The sequence below is a fragment of the Monopterus albus genome, unplaced genomic scaffold (assembly GCF_001952655.1).
Source record: "Monopterus albus unplaced genomic scaffold, M_albus_1.0 scaffold312.1, whole genome shotgun sequence".
Classification (NCBI taxonomy): Eukaryota; Metazoa; Chordata; class Actinopteri; order Synbranchiformes; family Synbranchidae; genus Monopterus; species Monopterus albus.
In genome coordinates this window covers 473,152-490,183 of record NW_018128192.1, presented here as the reverse complement: position 1 = coordinate 490,183, position 17,032 = coordinate 473,152, and the positions used below count along the sequence as shown (strand labels likewise).

The 17,032-nt window shown below is 40.8% G+C and overlaps 1 protein-coding gene across 1 annotated transcript in view; it reads left to right on the top strand.

Moving 5' to 3' along the window:
• Positions 1-1,028: 1,028 nt before the first annotated feature.
• The window catches only part of LOC109973944 (receptor-type tyrosine-protein phosphatase gamma-like), a gene marked incomplete at its 5' end in the record, with an annotated part of 164,458 nt that continues 148,454 nt past the window's right edge, over positions 1,029-17,032 (top strand). Inside the window, 1 exon segment of the mRNA XM_020623850.1 lies at positions 1,029-1,221. Coding sequence (XP_020479506.1) covers positions 1,029-1,221 — 193 coding nt within the window.

Sequence of the window (17,032 nt, the reverse complement as noted above, 5' to 3'; positions counted from 1 at the left end):
TTGCCAGACTAACATCTCTGGTGAGAGACCTTTGAAACCCTCAAGGCCATGTCTCTCTCAAGTTTGAATCAGAAAGTTGACTTTTCCACTTTCCTATGATTTAATTGTCTGGTTATTAGCGTGGATATGGGACTTTTTGAAGCCACTTATTAGAATTGCCAAATTACGTGAACATGCAAAGATGTAGAATGGGAGGCAGAGCCTTTAGCTATCAAGCTCCTCTCCTGTGGAACCAGCTCCTAGTCTCAGTTCAGGAGGCAGACACCCTCTCTACCTTTAAGATTAGACTTAAGATTTTCCTTTTTGATAAAGCTTATAGTTGGTGCTGGATCAGGTGACCCTGAGCCTTCCCTTAGTTATGCTATAGGCCTAGGCTGCTGGGGGGTCCATGATGCTCTCAGTTTCTCTCCTCTCGTCCTCTCAGTCATCATGCATTGCCCATTAGTAATTGTGGCTCCAAACTTGAGTCATTCTTGTTAATATCAAAGAGGTATAATAAGACTGCATTTTCCATAGCCCTAAGGTTGTCTTTTTCTTGGTGCCACTGGTGAATTACTTCCTGAATCCTCTCACCATAAAAGAAAATCTAGAAAGCAGGTGGAAAAAACACCTTTCCGTTTTTTTAAATAAGAGAAGATGGTCCTATATTCTAAAAATCTAATTTAATATCTTTTAAACATTTTTAAAGGTCTGTGGATGCCCTGTCTGAATATATTGCAAATATTATTTGTGTTTTTTGTCTAATTATTTGAGATGAAGCCTTTGTTTTATTGAAGCAGTGGCGCAGTTTCCCCATGGATATAAAAATGTTGTCTTTTGTTCAACTTGTATTTGAATTAGGCTAAATTCCTGTTCTGATCTCTCTATGTTTTTAATGAAGAGAATGAAAGTTGTAAAATGTATGCCAAAATTGTATACTCAAAATCACCACAGTATGTGACTTCTGCCTGGCACTAATTCTTTTTGCCTTTACTCCTCTCTCTCTCCATTTCTGTCTCTGCCATGCTTGCTCTTCCCAACGGCACCAGTTGGAGGCATTCTTCTCAATCTTCACCACAGAGCAGCAGGACCACGTTAAGTCAGTAGAGTATTTGCGCAGCAACTTTAGGCCCATCCAGAGTTTGGATAACCGTTACGTCTTCAAGTCAGCAGTCAAAGATGCGTGGCTGCCTGATATGACTGAAAGCAGCAGCGGGCCATATGGCACAGAGGCTTCCAAAGGTAAAGACTTTTTTGTTTTTTTATATCACTATAGGTGTGCTAACTTTTAATGAAACCAGTGTCTATATGGACCCCTACTGACATTACAGTAGCTCAAAATAGGGCAAAACTGCACAAATTCACAACTAATTATTTTCTTTGTCAAATTCATTTATTGACCACAAGCCACCAGAGAATGCAGAAAAATAATTAAAATTATGAACTTGATTGCTTCTAGCTCTTCATAATCCTCAGAAGGTCTACATGATCATACAGTATATGATTCACTATTTTTTTTTTAAATCTAACATGGCACATGTTGCACATGAATACATTGCTGGTTTTAAGACTATAAACGTCACTTTTTTCTAAGAGTGGATTCATGTATTTTACATTTCTGAATTGACTGATAAATGCTAAAAATCAATTTTTGTAATACTGTTGACAGAACAAAAAAGGCAGAACTCAACTGCAAGGTCACGGTCCAGCACAAAAACAGTTCAGAGCATGCACATACAAGAGTTGCCTTGTAACTTTAACTCATCTTCAGAAAAGGAAATTATTAGAATGCATTTTAATGACTAATAATGAGCTTTAAGAGACATGTGGGATGTGTGTGGGATGATGCTGTACAGATGTTAGTCTATGGTCAAAACCATTCTGCGTAAACATCATTATACTTAATGTATATCAATATAAGCCCACATGATAGTTTGTGGATGTACTAACAGCAGTAACAGAGCCATTTTTATTTACTATTATAGTTATTAAGGTTTTCATTATTAGCAGATTTTATTATTTCTGTATGTTGATGTTAAATCCAAGCTTTTGGTTTCTCTGTTGCCATTCTAATTTTCATGATGATAATTTCATGATATGTGATATTGGACTATATATAATTTAACTTGATCTCTAATGTTTGTTGTAACATTTATTCAAAGTGCTTTTCTTGTTCAACCAATTTCTTCTGCCCATATTCACATAACAACAATTGTTGGTGAGTAGATCATGACAAAGAAGCACACTGCATAGAAAAAATAAACTCTGGCCATTTTGAAGTAAAAATCACTGCATCTATTTGACTGCAATGTCCAAAGTTGTATCAAACAGGACTGACAGTAAAATTACCTCATTTTTTATCATGGGTAGACAAACCAAACTCACTAACATGTAAACACACCATTATCCATCCACAGCTGTTTCTCTGCCATGTATCAAACGTAATCATGACTGACAGCTACCAACACTTTTTGATAATTTGCAGTCTTCCACATGTTAACAGTGAAGCAGGCATAAACACAAACACAGTCAGGCCTGTCTTACTTTAAACCAGATGATTTTTAGTTTTGCATCCTTCTGAAAAAGCATCCATGTTATTAAATCCAAGGCAGATTATTTTCCATAGGACAGACCTGATGTTTCCCTGATTGTGATGACTGTCAGACTCCGGTCACCTTTCATGTATTCCAAGTCCAGTAATGTTATTTTAAAACTCACTGGGTAAGAAAAATAAGGTGCCGTGCCCTGGCCTAAAACGAGCTTACAGGTCAGATGGTTCACTCAGTCCTCCATGTGTTATAGGAAAACACTGGGAGTCCATTAGCTCACAGTCCACTCCAGTTTAAAAGTTCAAAAGTTGTCTGACTCATGGCAACAAACAAGAACACAAATAGACCTCTCTTCCAGTTCCAGTAATGTTCATCTCTAAGATTCAACAAATATAGACACACTGAAAAGTTTCTGGCCTCTTCTAAACTCATCATTTTTGCTTACAGAGATGACTTCTCATGCAGCTGTTAATGCTGGAGCATTAGTCTGTTAATAGTAAAGAAACATTTCCTGTTGCAGCTCCTTCACATTAAAAGCATAATATCCTCAAAACCTCAAATGGCTATTATTTTGAAGCAATTGCAGGAAATGTAATTACTTTTTCACTGACATTAGCACAGCTATTGCTTGGAGAAAGAAAATATTCACAAGAGAAATATATTTTGGCATGTTTTGAAGGTGTATCTGTGTTAACCCTTGTGTTCTGTTAAGGATCATAAAATGAGTCCTAAACTGAAACCATATCTTTAACGAGCCCCGGACAACTGGATTGTTTGTCCAATGGCATTTACTCAATGGTAAAGGACTGCACAGCAAATAGCTGAGTGAAGCTGTATTGTTGGAGTATTTTTCCAGGTGGACCCAAACTGGAGACTCATCGTCTGAATAACTTGTTGCAAACCAAAACAGCAACTTGTGGATATTCATTACCCAGTAGTAGTAAAGATAAGATAGTTAGTTAGGGACAGCCCGCCATCCTCCTTCTGTCTTTCAAAAACTCCTTTCTAATCCGGGGGATGTTTTATTCCAGATGAATGTGGATGTGTGTTTATTCAATTCTTTGAAGAAGACTTTAGGACTGAAGACTGGTACGGTCCAAAAAAGGTATAGTAGCCTAGGCATGATTACCATTTTAACAGAGTTAATTCTTCCTACCAGTGACAAAGGTAGTTTTGACCACTTATCCATGTCTAGTTTAACTTTAATTAATGCTTTTGTGAAATTCTTGTCAAACAGGCAGTTGTAATTGTATGTTACATATACACCCAGATAATTAAAACCTTCTTTACTGACCATAAAAGGAAAATTATAGAGGGCAAATTGTCAAGCTTTTTCATTAATTGGAAATAAGACAATTTTGGTGAGGTTTAGTTTATACCCTGACACTTGACCAAATGTATTGATAAGGTCAAGAGCAATCGGAATGGTGGTGTTAGGGTGTGAGAGAAAGAGAAGAAGGTCATCTGCGTAGAGAGACAGTTTGTGCATTTGATCCCCTCTGCGCACTCCCACCATCTGAGCTGATTCTCTCATCTTAATTGCCAAGGGTTCGATGGAAACATCAAATAGTAGGGGACTCAGGGGGCACCTATGCCTAGTACCATGAAAAAGAGGAAAAAAACTAGATATCACCTTGTTTGTTCGTACTGAAGCTTGTGGTGCCGCATATAAAATTGCAATTCAAACTTCTCTAGCACAGTGGACAGAAAATTGTATTCAATTCTATCGAACGCTTTTTGGGCATCAAGGGAGATCACTACTTCTGGCTCAATGTTGTTGTGCTGATAAATCACATTGAATACCTGACACAAATTGCTAGATATTGGCCTACCTGCAATGTAGCCCGTTTGGTCCGGGTGTATCAATTTGGGGAGAAATTTTCGCGCCTGTCAACACCTTAGTCAGGATCTTATAATCACAGCAAAGCAAACTAATCGGACAATATGACTCGCAAAGCAGAGCAGAGAATCTTTCGATTTTTTTAAGTAGCAGGGAGATGGTGGCCTGTGTCATGGTTGCAGGTCAAGCCTTTCTATCTAGTATCTCCCTAAACACCTTAAATAACAATGGGCCTAATTTATGGGCAAATTAAAAAAAAAAACTCTATGGGAAACCCATCCATACCAGGCGCGTTGCCTGACTTCATTTTATTTATAGCATTACTTATTTCTGACTGGGTGATATTATTTTCCAATAGGTTTTTATCTGAATCCTCTAAAGTGGGCATGGTTAGGCCATCGAAAAAGTTGTCTACAGAGTTTGTATTGTTAGCTTCAGAGGTATATAAAATGTCATAGAAAGACTTAAACTGAATATTGATGTCATTTTGGTTTGTAAGTATATTCCGATGTTCATCCTGCTGTTATACAACCAGCAGCAGATGACTGTTTAAGTTGGTGGGACAACAGCTTACTGGCATGGTCACCATGCTCATAATGAGTGAGGCGCGACCTCAGGTGGAGATCAATAGCATTGGCATTGGTAGAAAGAAAGAAAGAAAGCAGTAAGATTCTTTCTTTGTATAGGTCATCAGAGGGCGATGTTGAGTGTAGCTGATCTGTTACTTTAATCCGTTGAATAAGCTCTGTGGCCTGTTTTGTTCTTTTTTTTTTATTTTTCCTCTTATCTTTTTGCATGTTTGTCATACTGTAATGTTTCAGATCATCAAACAAATTTAAATATTAGTCAACGATAACACAAGTAAACACATCATGCAGTTTTTAAATGAAGGTTTTTATTATTAAGGGAAAACAAAATCCAAAACTACAAAGCCCTGTGTGAATAAGTGTTTGCCCCCTAAACCTAATAACTGGTTGGGCCACCCTTAGCAGCAACAACTGCAATCAAGCGTTTTCGATAACTTGCCATGAGTCTTTTACAGCGCTGTGGAGGAATTTTGGCCCACTCATCTTTGCAGAATTGTTGTAAGTCAGCCACATTGGAGGGTTTTCGGGCATGAACTGCCTTTTTAAGGTCATGCCACAGCATCTCAATTGGATTCAGGTCAGGACTTTGACTAGGCCACTCCAAAGTCTTCATTTTGTTTTTCTTCAGCCATTCAGAAGTGGACTTGCTGGTGTGCTTTGGATCATTGTCCTGCTGCAGAACCCAAGTTCGCTTCAGCTTGAGGTCACAAACGGATGGCCGGACATTCTCCTTCAGGATATTTTGGTACACAGCAGAATTCATGGTTCCATTTATCACAGCAAGTCTTCCAGGGCCTGAAGCAGCAAAACAGCCCCAGACCATCCCACTACCACCACCATATTTTACTGTTGGTATGATGTTCTTTTTCTGAAATGCGGTGTTACTTTTACGCCACACATAATGGGACACACACCTTCCAAAAAGTTCAACTTTTGTCTCGTCTGTCCACAGAGTATTATCCCAAAAGTCTTGGGGATCATCAAGATGTTTTCTGGCAAAACTGAGACGAGCCTTTATGTTCTTTTTGCTCAGCAGTGGTTTTCGTCTTGGAACTCTGCCATGCAAACCATTTTTGCCCAGTCTCTTTCTTATGGTGGAGTCATGAACACTCAGCTTAACTGAGGCAAGTGAGGCCTGCAGTTCTTTGGATGTTGTTGTGGGGTCTTTTGTGACCTCTTGGATGAGTTGTCGCTGCGCTCTTGGGGTAATTTTGGTCGGCTGGCCACTCCTGGGAAGGTTCTCCACTGTTCCATGTTTTCGCCATTTGTGGATAATGGCTCTCACTGTGGTTCGCTGCAGTCCCCAAGCTTTAGAAATGGCTTTATAACCTTTTCCGGACTGATAGAGCTCCATTATTCTCTTTCTCATTTGTTTTTGAATTTCTTTGGATCTCGGCATGATGTCTAGCTTTTGAGGATCTTTTGGTCTACTTCACTTTGTCAGGCAGGTCCTATTTAAGTGATTTCTTGATTGCGAACAGGTGTGGCAAGAGAAATTGAACTCAGGTGCGATAAACCAGTGTTTTGACAGGGGGGCAAACACTTGTTCACACAGGGCTCTATAGTTTTGGATTTTGTTTTCCCTTAATAATAAAAACCTTCATTTAAAAACTGCATGATGTGTTTACTTGTGTTATCTTTGACTAATATATAAATTTGTTTGACGATCTGAAACATTACAGTGTGACAAACATGCAAAAAGATAAGAAATCAGTAAGGGGGCAAACACTTTTTCACACCACTGTAGCTTATTTCCGGTGATTCGTTTAGCTCAATGAAGAGATCTATTTGTGTGTTGATAAATTCAAAAAACTTTAGGTCAGACAGCAGTCTGGAACTGAGCCGCCATGAAAAGGATGAGGGCATATTTTCAGGAAAGCTCATTTGCAAGATCACTGGGGAATGGTCTGATATTACGATAACATTATAATCTATCTGGATGACCAATGGCAACAATTTTTGATCAACCAAGTAGTAATCAATTCTCGAATAGGTTTGGTGTACTGGACTTAAAGAGAAAGATAACCACTCACACTCACATTCAGACCTACAGGCAACTGAGAGTCACAAATCAACCTAAGCTGCATGTCTTTGGACTGTGGGTAGAAGACGGAGTACCCGGAGAGAACCCATGCAGGCACAGGGAGAACATGTAAACCACAGAGAAGGGCTCCAATCAGCCATGAGATTCAATCCCAGAACTCTCTTGCAGGAAGGTAACAGTGCTGACTACTGCACCACCAAACAAACTATTCCTTTATTCCTTTCTGTTTTCAGTCATATCAGCTCACTAAATGTGAGGTTGCCAGCCATTCAGGGACACAGAAGTACTGTAAATGAACAATCATGGCTGATGGTAAGCAATCACTAGCAGGAGGAAGGTGTTCAGGTTGAGTCACAAAGGAATAAATTAGCAACAGGGAGGGGGGAACTGGAAAAAGAAGAATTCATGTATTTGTGCTGTATATGTTTGGTTTTCAGGTTTTCATTCTACAATACCACTTGTGTCTAGTGTTTTTATAAGTTGGTAGGTGGGGAAATGGGACAGCAGTTTTGGCTAGGTGAACACACATATGCTCATCCTTAACCCACTTAGCTGTGCCTATGGTAATGTATTGCAGAGGGTGTTCTGTATGTCTCTTTTTATGTCTTTTGTGCTTTAGCTCTAATTCTCTACCTTTTCCCCACTGTTCTTCATCCTCCTCCTCTTCTGTGTTTTCTCTGCCAGCTTTAAAGATATGCTTACAGCAAACATCCCACAGCTGCACTCAAGGACATACCACACAAGCCTGCAGCACATAGTGTGTATGTGTACATGTCTGTGTACATCTAGATGACGCACCTCTCTCCTAGTTGACCATATGGAAGGGTGCATGAAGGGAACAAACCCTACTAGGACAGTTGACAGAGCACAGATGCTAAGCCACAGACAAGCATGTGCACATGCATATATACACACAAGCACACACTACACAATATGTAGTGTTGTTTGAGTGGTAATGAGACAAGAGTGGGAGGACGGCTGGTGTGCCTCCCACTGCCTTATGCTAGGGGAGTTACCCAGCTCGCTAGTGAAATGACAGAGACTAGCTGAGACCACACAGACACACACACACATATAAAATCAGTTTCCTCTGGGCATATGAGCCACACTGAATACCCTTCATTTATTAACATTAAGAAATGTCACCATCCAGACGGGACCAATTTAGGGCAAAAAGAAGATTTAATGATGCTATATAGATCACTGGGTAGAGAGACATCACTAAGCACAGAGTTGCTTAGTGGATAAATTCAAACATTTTTATTCTCAAATAGAACAGGAAAAGTAGGGGTGAGAATCTTTAGCAAACTCAGTTCAATTCATTTCAGTTCTTGGAGTCGGGATTAGATTCAGAATCTATTCTCATTTCAAAATGATTTGGTTCAATGAAAAGAAAGAAGGGCACTGTATTCATTCATTCATTTTCTACCGCTTAGTCCCTGAAAAGGGTCACGGGTGGGGGGGCCGGAGCCAATCCTGGCCGGCAATCGGGCGAAGGCGGGGTACACCCTGGACAGGTCGCCAATCCATCGCAGGGCTAACACAGTGGGAAGGCACTAAGTACATTTACTCAAGTACTGTACTTAAGTACATTTTTTAGGTATCTGTACTTGAGTATTTTCGTTTTCACTTACTTTGTTTATTGACAACGCTACATTTTCAAAGCTAATATTGTACTTTTACTCCACTACATTTATTTGATAACTTTAGTTACTAGGTACTTTTCAGTGTTTCTGTTTTATTCTCTTAACATCTGTCCCTGTGATCATTAAATACAGACATGCTTTAATTGTATCTCCTATCTGATCCAATGTTCATTTTCCTCCCTCCCTGATTGACTCACCTTTAAACAGTGGCACAGGAAAGGAATAACATGCGTCAGAGACTTATTCAAGGATGGCATTTTCATGTCTTATGAGTAGCTGAATTAGGACTTTGATATTCCGCAATCTGACTTCTTCAAATACCTCCAAACACGCAGTTTTGTCAAGTCATCTTTCTCTTTAATAGTGCCTCAGAACACATGGATTGATGAATCCTTAGATATAAATCCACTTGACAGGGGAGTGGTATCAGCTATACTGTATATGACAAAATTCAAAATGCTGCGTCACCATCACTAAACCATTTAAAAACTCAATGAGAAGAAGAACTGGGGGAATTGATCTCTGATAAAACTTGGCAGGCCGCAGTCACAAGAATCCACTCATCATCTATCTGCATCAGACATGGGCTACTGCAATTTAAGGTGCTGCACAGATTACATTTATCTCCAAGTAAAATAGCTAAACTTTACCAAGGTGCAGACTCCTCTTGCGCCAGATGTGGGCATACCCCGGCCGATCTGAGCCATATGTTTTGGGTCTGTCCCAGACTCAACACCTTTTGGCAGGCAATATTTTAAACTATCTCATCAATATGCAAGAGAAATGTCGGACCGAGTCCTATAACTACTCTGTTTGGGGTTGTCCCATCGGCTATACCAGTAACATTACATCAGGCCAGTGCAATAGCATTTATTACCCTTCTTGCTAGACATTTAGTACTACTTAACTGGAAGAAAGCCGCCCTTCCATCCCGCAAGCATTGGGTGGAAGAAGTCATGTCCCATTTGAAACTTGAGCACCTGAGACATACATGCCTAATTGAGGCTCCGAAGCTCGCTTCAAACTTGGAAGGATATTTTTCTGAAGCACTGTGCCGGAGCTTGCTTCAAATCAGGAAAAACCACATGACTGATGACGTTCAAACCACTTCTGCTTCATTCAGATTGAATCAGCTCCGCTGATTCAGCTGACTGGTTTGGTTCGATAGGTGGAGCTTTGAATCATTGGTGCGATACCAGTGTATTTAAGAGGGATGAAACAGCGCTTTGTTTTACCTCTTGTCAACACATTTTGGATTGTCTCACCATGGAGCCAACAAGGAAACGGTCACAAGTGTGGGAACACTTTGAATTGGTGCCACCGAATAAGGTAAATTATATTCCCAAGATGTAAGCGTTATTGTCAAGTCTGTTGTTCATACAATGAGTGTCCAAGTTTATGGTCCCCTCTGAATAAACACAGAAAGAATAAATCACACACAGATCTCATTGTGATTTCATAGGTGCAATGTTTGCGCTGTCCTCAGCAGCTGATGTATAACATCATACAATGCCGCGTCATCCCGGTAGCCAAACATGAAAACAGTCAAGCTGTTAATGCTACCGGGATGACGTGTCCATTGGGTAAGTGAGTGTAATGTGTGTGTGCTGCCCAACACAGTGGAGAGATGTGTGGATGCAGTCAGTGACAGAGCTGCTCTGTCACATAAGCTAAACACGGTTTATACTTATAACACATCTTTTCCCTGTCAGCCTATTACATGTCTGTGGAAAGCTAAGTTAATCAAATTATTATTCTGATTACTGTTTTCGGGGCCAGGAAGCAAGAGCTTGATGAGGCACTTGTGGACTTCATAGTGAAAGACTTGCAGCCTTTCACTGTGGTGTCTGATCCTGGTTTCCGTGCATTGGTGGCTAAATTGGATCCTACGTACATTCTCCCCCTCTAGACAGGTTGTTAAAGCCATGGTGGAGAAGCGGTATGTGGAAGAAAAGGAGAAGGCCAAGGTGGCGTTGTTGGGTGTTGACAGCGTCAGCCTCACGGCAGATATGTAGACCTCATTGAATATGGATGCATATCTTGCTGTCACATGCCATTATATAAATGAGGGTACACTCGCCACCACCCTTTTGGGGGTACGCCCTTTTCCAAAGTGTCTCACAGCAGAGATTATTGCTGGTATTGTTCAGGAGCTAATGGAAGAATGGGTAATACAAAACAAGGTGAGATGCTTGGTGACTGATGCAGCACCAAATATGATTGCTACTGCAAACATTCTGCAAGTTAGGCATGCTGTCTACCTTACACATGCCCTGAATCTTATTGTCAAAAAATCTATCAATGCTACTCCTGGCCTTGATGACATCAGATTAAGAACAAGGAAGAGTGTTACATACTTTAAAACAAGCACCACAGCAAAGGAAAAACTGCAGCAGATGCAGGTGCAAATGGGACTCCATGTCAAGAAACTAATAATGGTGGTGGAGACACGTTGGAACAGCACATATGAGATGCTGCAGCGCCTGTATGAGCAGAGGGATGCAGTGGCAGCGGCTCTGGCAACACTGACCACAGATTTGTCACCGTTGACCGCCACTGAATATGAAGCAACAGCCCAGTGTGTGAGAGTACTTTCACCATTTCATGCAGCCACAGTTGAGCTCTCTCAAGAGCAAAGCGTGTCAGGCTCAAAAGTAATTCCACTGATTCGTATGCTCAAACATACACTTAATGAAATGGTACATCAGACCACAAATGACATGGCACAACAACTGGGACTAAATCTCAGCCGGATACTCACTGACAAACTGTCTGGAGCAGAGACCATGAGCATTAGTTCTCTTGCAACTCTTCTGGATCCAAGGTTTAAAAGACTTGGCTTTCACAATCCAGCAAATGCTGATGCAGCAATGCGCCGCTTGAAGTCAGAGTGTGCTGCCTTAATCCGACATGCACCTCATGACGATGTACCATCAACATCATCAACACCGGCACAGCCAGAACCTGCTGCAGCTTCCACGGGTACACCATTAATCACATTTGTATTTATATATTTAACTGTATGTAATTAGATGCTTTATAAATGTCCTGTAATGTTTTATTTTCAGGCATTGACCTGTGGAAGCTGCTTGACAAAGATGCAGAAGATGCCAGAAACTCTCAGAACGCTACTGCAGATGCCATTGTGGAGGTTCAGAGACATCTGTCTGCTCCTTCTCGGCACCGATCACAGGACCCCTTAGTTTACTGGACGACGCACAAATTCCTGTACCCACACCTGTTCAACCTGGCACAACAGTTCCTGATGACACCAGCATCTTCTGTGCCGTGTGAAAGGGTCTTCTCCAAAGCTGGGGAAATTGTCTCAAAAAAGCGAAATCGTCTAAAACCATCCACTGTGGAGACACTATTGTTTTTGAATAAAAATGCCTGAGTCACACATTGTATTATATAGTATATTATATTGTCAGAAAATAATTACATCCACAGCCTCATTGAACCTTGTAACTATTTGCTCTGTCCAGTGTGTAATTTGGGATGAATAATTGTAAATCCATTTCATATTCTTAAAAGTTCTTATGGAAGAAGAATTACTTAGGTAGTCAACATTTCATTTCAGATACATTATAAGGCAAGAAAGAAAAACAGACACATGTACAATAACGTTAGATTTCAACTTTATTTAAGTAATTTCCACATTACAACAAAACTCAGTGAACACACAAGGTGCTTCAGCGGCACCTTTTCAAGGCTGTACAACAACCACTGCGCCAGCAGATGTCACCCACGTGCTCAATGAATGAAGCTTTGAGTAGTGAACCGATTTTCAATACAATGGTCCAAAAGGGTTAAAAGCTTCATGGGGCTTCATATGGCCATCACTATTTGTCACTGTCACTTTAGGAATGGAGAACATGACTGGTAGGAGAAGAAGATACAGGGAAATAATCTTTCCTCTCATATATTTCCATGTCCTGATATCAGTGACAGTCAGTTCTGTCCTGATCTTTAAAGGGGATGAGAGGAGCTGGTTTGACTGAACAGAACTAAAGCCAGACCGACTCCACCTGCTCACCATGTATTCCTCCCTCTAGTAATGTATTCCACCTCTCCTCCACAATGTTCCTAGTAACACCTGGCTGCACCCAACAATGCAGTGGTCATCAAAATTGCAAAACACCGTTGGACATGTCCATATTTGCCTTGTGTATGGAGTTTAGACATGTTTAGCACTGCGCTCTGTTGAACAAAAACAAAACCCATAGTGTTTTAATGAATATGTCAGGTCCACTCGGCGCGACCTGCCTCTCTTCCCCTTTCTCTCCCCTGCTCTCTCACCCTTGCCGTTCTCCTGTCTGCTCACCTGCCCGTCCTGGTCCCCTCAGCATCCCTTATTCTACCTTGGTTTGGACCCTGTATATCTCATTGACTTTGTTCTTTCTATTGTTGTGCAATAAAGACACTTCCTCACTAGCACCTGAGCTTGCACATTGAGTCCCCTTTTTCTCTCTCACCCCCTGGTGAGGGACCCCCAACCATAACAGAACATGCATATTTGTTTTAGTCAAATTTTTGTTAGTTTTATTTTACTTTTAGTCAATAAAAACTAAACATATTATAGTCTATTTTGTGTCATTTTTATCCTGCATTTTTAATATTTACTATATATCTTCTTTGAGCCGTCCCTATTAGGCTAGTGGTTAAGGTGCAGCGCTCTCGCCGCTGCGGCCCGGGTTCAGGTCAGGGTTGCGTCAGGAAGGGCATCTGGCATAAAACACGTGCCAAATGTTAACATGCGAGTCGTCAGTGTGACGTTTCGCTGCGGCGACCCCTAAAAAATGGGAAAAGCCGAAAGTGACTTTCTTTACTATATATCTTCTTTATTGCTATTGGGTACAATTACCACAGTTAGATATGTTGCTCCATTTATCCTGAGGTTTGTGGAAAATTATATTTATTCACACAACTGCTCTGCAGAAGATAGACTCATTCACTTTGGACTAAAATCCTCCTCACTGGGTTCAGCTTGAGAAGTGAAGCTAAATCATCAGATAACATTATGTGAGATCTCTGGAGCTGTTATGGTTTGTCCCCCTCACCAGGAGGGTGAGGAAGAACTGAGGTTGGACTCAAGATGGCTGACCCAGGTGCTAGTACAAAAAAGGAGGTTTAATGGAATAAAAACACAAAGTAACAACATAACAGAGGCAATAAATAATACTAAACCAGAGTAGGGCAGAAACGCTGAAACCAGGAGAGCAGGAGGATGAGGACGGACAGGTGAATGGACAGGCTAACCATGAGGACAGATGAACAAAACGGTTTTCCACAGCACAGGAACTGTCAGCTTCGATAAAACAAGTAGCATCTGGCTAACCACATGGACAAAAAAACAAACAAGGAGGTCCACAGCACAGGAACTGTCAGCGTGGACGTATTACACAAAAACATATAACCTACGTATCTCATGCGATCCACAGCACAGGAACTGTCAGCGTGGACGTATAACACAAAAACATATAACCTACGTATATCATGAGATCCACAGCACAGGAACTGTCAGTGTGGAAAACTTAACACATTTGATGCATACCACGACTATAGGGCTGTTACAGGGTATGCACGTTACAGTCGTTAATGCTCCGGCGACGGTGGAGTGTCTACCCGAGGTTTAAATAAGGGGGAACAGGTAATTACGCTAATGCGCCTCAGCTGTGTGCGACAACCCACGAGTCGCTAATTACAAAAAGCGACATAGCTGAGGTGCGGAACCCATAAAAAAGAGAGCAGGAGAGAAAAAAGAAAAAGAGAGGCAGGTCACGCCGAGCGGACCTGACAGGAGCAAACATTTAGAGAACCCACATTAATTCTGGAACTGACTCATTCCTTGTGATGGTAACACAAAAGGTATCTGACTGAAAGGAGCTTTGTTGTCACATCTATATCCACAGCATTTCAGTTAAATTATCCTACTGTTTCATATGCTGAACTGCTGTATTTTCTTAGTTTGTCCCAGCTGTTTTTTTGTGAAATTCTCTGACAGCTGTAGCTGAATTTCTTCTAAGTGCCAATGTCAAATGACAAAGACAGAACAAAGAGCAAATCTCACCCATGAACTGCTGAAATACAGACAGCATGTCAATTGTTCCACCAGGGAAAAAAACACATTGGACCACTGCTACATGGTAATAAAAGATGCCTAATGCTCTGTCCTCCATGCAGCCCTCAGACTCTCTGATCACTGCATGGTCCATCTTATGCCAACTCATAGGCAGAAACTTAAAGCTGTGAAGCCTGTGGTCAAAACAGGGAAGAGATGGACTGAGCAGGTAAAGTCAGAGCTATAGACTTGCTTTGACGGCACAGATTGGAGCGTATTTGAGGCTGTGTCTACAGACCTGGGTGAACTCACTGACACTGTAACATGTTACAGCAGCTTTTGTGAAGACGTGTGTGCCCACCAAGACCTTCTGCACATACAACAACAACAAGCCCTTGTTCACAGTAAGACTCAAGCAGCTTCATCATGCCAAAGAGGAGGCCTACAGAAGTGGGGACAGGATCCTGTATGGGCAGGCCAGGAACACACTGACAAGGGAGATAAGAACAGCAAAGAGGAGCTGCTCTGAAGAGCTGAAGAACCAGTTTTCAGTAAACTACCCCTCACTGGCTACAGGAAACCATCCCACCCCACTGTGGAAGACCATCAACTGGCAGATGACCTGAATGTGTTTTGCTGTCGGCTGAAAAGCAGAACTCCCCCCTCACCCATCTCACTTCAGACTCAGCAACTGCTCCCTTCCCCCCAGCTCCCCACCCCTGAAGATCTGATCAGTGGACTGAATAACTACAGACCTTTCGCCTTGACATTTGTAGTTATGAAGTCCTTTGAGAGGCTGGTGTTGACCCACCTGAAGGACATCGTAGCCCCCCTGTTGTACTCCCTAACAGGTAAACAGGTCAGTGGATGATGCAGTCAACATGGCACTGCATTACATCCTGCAGGACAGGCTGAACAGGAGCAGCGTTGGGCAGGCTGAGGAACAACAGGTCTGGAACACAGAGGATAACAAACTAGGCAAGAAAACGCTTTTTTTAGCAAGGCGATAGATGGTAGGCCAGCAAGGTGCTGCAGGAACTGTGGAACTGGCTGGCAAAGAGGAAGCCAAGCCCAGGCTAAATATCCTGTGGCTAGATGGGAGATAGGCCACAGCTGTGCCATGCCTAGTCAGCTCGGCCCTAATTTATGAAATTTAAGAAAACACTTAGGAAGATGTTGGTAAGTCCCTCAGCAATAACAAAATCAAAATGAACACCTCACTTTCTTGCTTAGACTGATTTTTATGGTTCAATGGCATGGATTTGTTGGTCATTTGTGACACTGTAAATAAACTTATGAGGAGAAAATAATGTCAAACATTTGCTTTTTAAATTCATATCATTTAGTGTGATGCTGCAACTGAATACAGAAAAACAAAAGTCATCATACTTAATATGTAAAAAAAAAAATTCATTAAAACCCAAGCTTGATATGATCAGAAAATAACCTCAACACCTCTTTACAGTGGCCTTTTCCTAATAATATATTTCTGTACCGTTGATTTGGAGAGTGTTTCATCTCCATTTGCCTTTGTGATCTTATAACTCATCTTACTGTCTTTCATCCAAGGAAAAACTCATATTTTTTTCCTTTATTTTATTTTTATTTCACTTGTCATCTCTCTAATTGTTCTTGTAATTTCCTGTAGACTAATATAAAAAATGAACTACCCCTGCAATTTTAAATATTTCTACTAGTGCTGTCAATTGATTAAAACATTTGTGATTAATCACGATTGTTCATAATTAACTTGTGATTAATCACAAATTAATTAATTATTATTTAATCTGTTCTAAACAGTGGTGGAAAGTAACTAGTACATTTATTCAAGTACTGTACTTCATACAATTTTGAGATATTTGTACTTTACTTGAGTATTTTCATTTTCTGTTACTTCATACTTTGCCTTCATTACATTTTAGAGGCAAATATTGTATTTTTAGTTCACTACCTTTATTTTATAATTTTGGTTACCAGTTACTTTTCATACCCAGATTGATACAAAAATAGTACAATTATAATACCTCACTGATCTATGGTGGGAAATTCACAAGTGACCCAGCAGCAATTCAAATTGAATCCATATAAGCCAATAAAAACTAGTTCCCCCTTTACCAGCTGTAACATTAAATGTGATGTCCACAAGTAATTATAATACAAAAATATGATATACATTCTGTATAATTAGTACTTTTTAGTACTTTACTTTTCCATCCATCCATCCATTTTCCTCCGCTTATCCGAGACCGGGTCGCGGGGACAGCAGTCTAAGCAAAGATGCCCAGACTTCCCTCTCTCCAGACACTTCCTCCAGCTCCTCCGGGGG